This window comes from Cupressus sempervirens, chromosome 3 (assembly GCF_028749045.1).
Source record: "Cupressus sempervirens isolate cs-2001-9-10 chromosome 3, ASM2874904v1, whole genome shotgun sequence".
Classification (NCBI taxonomy): domain Eukaryota; kingdom Viridiplantae; phylum Streptophyta; class Pinopsida; order Cupressales; family Cupressaceae; genus Cupressus; species Cupressus sempervirens.
The window spans coordinates 588,228,908-588,235,966 of NC_143120.1; the positions used below are offsets into that span (position 1 = coordinate 588,228,908).

A 7,059-nucleotide genomic window follows, 5' to 3' on the forward strand; every position below is an offset into this window, starting at 1 on the left:
GTATGGAAACTATGCAGTTAAAGTTTATGAATTGAAGTAAATTTTTTTTTTAAAGTATTAAGATTTGTAAATTGACTTGCTAAACTCATAGTAGCTCAGACAAAATTGATATTTATATCTCTTAAAACAATGAGACAAAAATAATGACTATATGATAGTAATGAGTATATAACATTAATGACATTTGTAATCTTATAGCTATTAATATTAGATAATTAACATGTATGATAGAGCATGAGGAAGGTCTCAGAAAAATGCATCAAAATTATTGATTCAAGATAACCATGAGCCAATTATCAAATTTGGTTGAGTCAAGTCATAAAACTTTTAGGCTAGAACATAAATAAGAAATAACAAGTATGGCTTTAAATTGGAAATAAGCCCAATCTAAATTGAGAGACAAATTAAAATTCGTCATATGAAATAATTTGTTGGTCTATCCCAAATGGACAAGGGTATTATGACCTAAACTAAAAGAAATGTACAAAAAAGTAGATCCTAATCAGAAAATGATAATAGGTGTATGATGTTGGGAGAATCCACTCTATTTCAAAGGGATTAAAAGTTAAGAGGTCGATTCCAACCATCTTGTAATTATTGGTTTCTTGATATTAAGAGCATAATTCAACGAATCTTTGTCCCAATTTTATGACCATATTTATAAACACTACCCAACATGGCTCCAATATAAAGATAATGTTTTGTTATAAACATAATATTGTGGTGTAGAGCGAGCAATCCCCTAGGTCCCTACTATTCTAAAGGGACACTCAATAGTCTCTATTTCTAATATTTTAAGGGTCTAGAATAAGGTAGTCATAACTTTTTAAATCTAAGCCTATGTTTCAAGTTCATCAATGTGGAAAGTTATAGGTGAACATTTCGTCATTATTTATGTTTAATATTTCCCATAAGCATGCATTTAGGTTGTTAGTGTTAACCTTTATATTCAACCTACTTTCTCATTCAATCAATATACTTGACACTCTAAACAAAATAAAATTATTTCCAACATCTTGAATTAGTAAGACTATAATTATTCCATAAATGTTATATGACCAAAATTCTCATATCAATGTCACAATAGTATTATATGGTTTATATTATTCTATCAAGATAGCCAATGCACCTCTTGAAGATAGAAGTGCTATGCACCTCTTGAAGATAGAAGTGCTAGTATAATAAATTTTTAATTTTTGAATTCCTACACACACACACACACACACACACACACACACTTTTATTATTATTATTAAGCTGAGAAGCTTTCTACAGTGGAAGCATTCATCAATGTAAACATTTGGTTGTTTTAATAAAATTTGACGTTTACAATGTTTTATAAAATGGCGAGTTGGTAGAATGATGAGTTGACAGGTCACATTTATATTTTAAGAATTAGTAATAAATTATAGTCTGTCCATCTATCCATACAACTATAAAGAAGTATGTTTGCTTGATTTAATTGTGTAACTACAACTATTGAAGAGCCACTTGCTAGAACTAATAAAGAAAGATACACAGATAAATAAACTTTTTACTTTTTAAATTGAAAATGAAGATGTATCTAAAGTAGTGCAAAACTTTCTCTTTTTCTAATGCGAATATTAAAAAAGAAATCTTTTAGTAAATAAGTAAATAAAAAATATATAACAACTTATTATTTTTCAATATCTTATTTTTAAAAAGTTTATAGAAGATCTAAAAAAGCTTATAGGAAAATAAGATATTTCTAAATTTTTCCATTGCATGATATTTCTAAATTATTTATCCTATATAGAAGATACAAATTGCTTTAATATCAAATGAATTTATTGTGCTAAACATATTGCATCCAGAATGCTACTAGTTTATATATATTAAAAGGATATCTGTTGGCTTATTAATGCTGATAGGCATTCTACAATGACAGAATGGGGAGCGGGTAATGTTAACTTTTATTCTTTAAGTTAAATTTGACAACTATCTACATGTCAAAAGTTTAAATCTTATTATAAATAGAATATAGTTTTAAAAATAATTTAATAAATACCACAAAATATTCGTTTAAATTATAATATTTAAAGATATAAATCATAAGAAATTAATATAAAAAGATTAAGTTAGTTTAAAATAAAATAAAGATAAAAGAAACATAAATAATTTTAGATGTAGTAAATTAAATTATAATTAATTTTGTAATAGATAAATTTATTTAAGATATCTATACTAGTTTTTTATATATATAGAATATGTAAGTTATAAAGCATTGGGAACTATATACCTTGAACTTACCGTCTATTAACTATGAAGCCCGTAGAACTGTTTTGTTTTTAATAACATCCATTATAACCCCCTTCGTGAGACCGCTGCGTTCGTCCCGGTTAGGTTAAGTGAAGTGTATGGGTTTTTCGTTGTCTTACCCTAGACTCGTAAAACCTCTTCAGTATTCTTTTCTCATCAAGCCCATATATATATGCTGAACCCCTGCTGCGATTATCTCGAGGGGAGGACATAAGCGAGAGGAGCCGAGCCGAGCAGATTGTTTTAGTTCACGAACAAGAACAGCGTCCGCAATGGTAGTTTTGCTTGCTTTTATTGTATTCCTGCATATTATATCTCGTTTTCGCATAAAAACATACTTCTATGATTTAGGGCTTAGTTTTTATGCATGCTTTTGCCTTGATTATTTGGACGAGCCTTGCTATTCTGAATGAAATAAGCAACTGTATAACAAAGAATGCAGCTGTGGAAGATCTCTGGGTAATTATTTACACCAGATCTTGATATCGATTGCAGTCCTACAGATCGTGTAGGAGGCCCACAACTCTCATTGGAAGCACCAGGTTAGAAACCCTATGAAAAATGCATACTATCTCTATGGAAATTATGTAGCCTTTAGTAAGATATTGGGTCCCTGCTCATAGGAGGTCCTTAAGAACCAACTAGGCTTAGGCAGGGATACCCAGAATTGTCCTCGGTTTATATGCGCTCGCTGCTTCACTTTGGACTCGAAAATGTGCTCATTGAGTCATATCTATGGAGTTGACGAGTCTTCAGCATGAAGTGCACTTAGAATTCATGGAAACTTAATTTTTTGGACATTGCTACTACAGAAAATGAACCTTTGGTCGCAATTGTATAATTTTTTTCCCTTTATCTTTCGTAATTTTGATAAGAAAACAAATTTTATTATCCCCAGGGACTTTCGAATATTGAAATTGTCTGGTAAACTCCAATCAAAGTTGATGTTAATTATTATATTTAGATTTATATTCCTGTAAGCATTTGTATATAATTCATCGTCATCATTGAAAGGATTAGAAAACTTCTAATACCTAAGCATTTACAATTGTCTTCATATTCTGTTAAATCCATTAGGACATGTGATTCTGATATGCTCCTGTCTCTAGATGGCTATCTAGATTCAATGGCTCAAAGATATTAAGTTGTCATATTTTTTGTCTGATGACTAGAATAGTTTGCTAGCACAATCTATGTTGTAGCGTAAACTGTCTTACATTAGATAAGTGACTATTTTAAAGGGTTATCTCTCACCTGGTTCTCTAATGGTTGTTTTGGCAGCCTTTCAGACGTTATGTGGAAATTGGGCGAATCGCTCTCATCAACTATGGCCCAGAGTATGGCAAGCTTGTTGTGATTGTGGATATTGTTGACCAGAATCGGGTATGTGCTAATTTTTGTTCTTGTAACATGACAAGTCCACTTTTTTAGTAAGTTCTACTAAACATTGTTGTCAACTGAAATGCACAAATACAGGTCTTAATTAATAATATAATTTTTATGAAATGCCATGCTTAAAAAATCTCTTAAATAAGGGTGTTGAAAAGACAATTTGCACCCTTAATTTTTTTAAAAAAATCTGAAGGGGTATACAGTCAGATGAAGCCATCAACACATAATTTTCCTTGTATACAGACTTTGCTCAATTCCACAAAAAATTAAGTTGGAAGAATAAATGATTGAAGTCCATACAAATTCAAGCTAGAAGAATAAATGATTGAAATTTCAGTCTTATCCTCTGTGACCTCTTGGTTCCATTATTGTGAAGCTATTGTATGTGATGCAAATGTATGACTTTATGCTGGTTCCATACTTCAGTTTCTTTGCTTTGATGGGTTTCAAACTTTATTTTCACTCTTAAGTCCAACATAAGATGCCGACAAACAATGGTTTTCTTCTACCAATTATAATGCTTTGTAGAACCATTTTTCTAACAAATTAATGAATGTGCAAGGAATTTTCAATCTAGAAACAATGCATATAATGTCGTGGAGTTTGCTTGCAACAATTAAATTGATGAGCAAGTCTCAGACCATTTCTTAACCTTTTATGCCTAAGCATTTACATTGTTTTATAAATGTTTTATTACCAATTCAAAGCTTTTATCAAATTGGAACCTTTTGCTTAAAAGGATGATGCAAAGCAAGTTTTAGGAATCTGCCTTCTTTTGAGGTTGTGTAGATCTTACAACTAATGCCCCTTCAAGTTAGCATTTTTAAAAAAAAATTTTAAATTTTTTTTAAAGAGGGGTAAATGTTTTGACCTGGAGCTATGAACCAGTGAGGCCACAAATGGGGGACCTCATCCCCATTCGATTTGAACCTTGATGGCAAGGATAACAACTCAACAACTTAACCATCACAAAATGCCACTATTGGCACCCTTGAAGTTAGCATTGATTATACAGTAACTTTTTATATTACTTGAGATATTGATTGATATTTTCAATATGATTTTGACCAAATTAATTTCATGCGTTGGCTAGAGATTGGAGTCTTTTCCAATGGTTAAAAATTAAAAAGTATAAAGAAGGATAATTGCTCTGCCTCATGGCCTGTAACTTAGTTATCTTCAATATCAAGGCTCCAATAACATGCTGCCTTGAACCAAGAGGAATCATCCTTCCTATTTCTGCAATATGTGACAGATTCGAGTAATCTACTCCTTTTGGTTCCAAAGACTAATGATGACAACAAATAATTAATTGTTATTTCTAATTTGTCTCATGAGTAAGCATCTGTCTATGGTCCTTGATAATTGTCTTTGCATGTTTCTAAACACAGAAACATCATAAGGTGCTAAAAGCTTGTAGGTTTTTTCTATGGTCCTTAATAATAGTCTTTGCATGTTTCTTCCACGTAAATATCATAAGATGCTAAAAGCTTTTATGCCTTGTACTACTCTGAACACTATGTCAATTGTTTATGGTCTTTTAACTTTTTAGATATCTGTTCATATCTCTTTTTCTCATGTGATAATAGTGTATTAGCAAATTTTAATTTTAGTCCTAGTTCTATTATTGCATTTTTTACCTATGCATTTTAAAACTATACTCCCTCTTTATTTATTAGGAAAGCTCATCTTAGAAGTACACCAGTTAAAGTTGTTTGCAGTAAACCTGATATTTCACTGCAATACTTTATACTCTGAACTCTTTGGTAATATTTCATTTTTAATCCAGATTTCTAGTACTGTATCCACATACAGTACAGAGAGAATATGCAAATTTGCTGCCCTAATGGCTTGCAGTAAACTTGATAAATATGATCCCAAGTTACTGTTGGTTCCAAACCACCTGCAATGGTCCATTCAGACATATCTTTTGTAATGCTAGGAAAATGCAAAATTGCCGCCTTAATGGCTTGCACTAAACTTGATAAATATGATCCCAAGTTACTGTTGGTTCCCAACCACCTGCAATGGTCCATTCAGACAATTATCTTTTGTAATGCTAGGAAAATGCCTTTGTTAATGAATGAGACAACATGAATATTTATCCATTTTTAAATTTTCCTTGCAGGCTTTGGTGGATGCACCAAAGATGATAAGGTGCCAGATGAACTTCAAGAGGCTCTCTTTAACTGATATCAAAATTGACATCCCTAAGATACCAAAAAAGAAAGTCTTGATTGAGGCCATGGAGAAAGCAGGTATAAAATTTTAAGCTTCATATATAGAGGTTGTAATGGATGTTGGCAGCTGCATAGTGACTACCTATTCTCATTATTTAACAGAGGTTCAGAAGCGATGGGATAATAGTTCATGGGGAAGGAAATTAATTGTGCAAAAGCGAAGAGCTGCATTAAATGACTTTGATCGGTTTAAAGTCATGCTTGCCAAGATCAAGGTTTGTTTTCTTCAACAGATGATTAAAGTTGTTTACAGCTGTTAAAAAAATGATTAACTAGTCAGTAAAATTTAGTGGATCTCTCCAAAATTGTTTTCAACTATGCGATCAATCTGTGGAATGATCCATCTCATTGAAATATTGTATTTTATGCAGAGAGGAGCATTAATCAGGCGTGAACTTTCCAAGTTGAAAAAGGAGAGCTCTACTTGAACCATTACTGGTTTTACTTTTTTGTAGCTGGATAATAGTTTAGCATCTGTGGGTTTCTGAGGATATGAACAAATGCGAAATAATTGGTTTATTTTGACTTTTAGGGGCTAACTAATTCAAGTTAGCTGCTATTATTCGTTTCAGTGTTCCTTGGATGTGCCTTTTAAACTGATAAAAGCTAATGTGTTTATTTTATCGAGAAACTGAGAAGTCTTGTTTTAACTCAACTTCCATAAACGTACATTCAGAAGTGCTTTGTTTTGAATGTTAAGACCACCCGTTAAAGACATCTGAACTATAATGATGTTGGCAAAGTGAATGTCAAATTATTTTGCGTTTTAGGAAGTAGTATTGAAGCATTTTATTTAACAACCTCTCTAATTTTGAATGTCTACAGATAATATCCTAATGAAAATTTTCTGTCATTTGTTAGTTAAGGTTGGTTAGTGAGATGTTTAATAAGAGGAGTTGATTCACCGCAGAAGCCAATAGCAAGTTTACGCAAAATGCTATTAAGAAGATTGTAAAAAGAACCCTATCTCCTGGCATATAGGGAACCCATTTAGCTTGAATAGAAAGATAGCTTCAGCAGGCATATGGCCAAAGGCCAGGGTTCTAGTCATAGTTCCAAGAATCACGGCGATTCATGCGATTCACGCGATTTGGCGATTCGATTCAAGCCAAACGATTTTTTGTGAATCGGTGAATCGAATCAGCGA

The 7,059-nt window shown here is 31.9% G+C and overlaps 1 protein-coding gene across 1 annotated transcript; it reads left to right on the forward strand.

The window, feature by feature from the left end:
* Nucleotides 1-2,479: 2,479 nt before the first annotated feature.
* LOC149568038 (large ribosomal subunit protein eL14z-like) lies at nt 2,480-6,685 on the forward strand. Its single transcript, XM_089821043.1, has 5 exons — nt 2,480-2,555; nt 3,562-3,663; nt 5,801-5,930; nt 6,015-6,127; nt 6,284-6,685. The coding sequence occupies exons 1-5, from the start codon at nt 2,553-2,555 to the stop codon at nt 6,338-6,340; spliced, it is 405 nt and encodes a 134-aa protein (XP_089677169.1). The 5' UTR covers nt 2,480-2,552; the 3' UTR covers nt 6,341-6,685.
* The last annotated feature ends 374 nt before the right edge of the window (nt 6,686-7,059 follow it).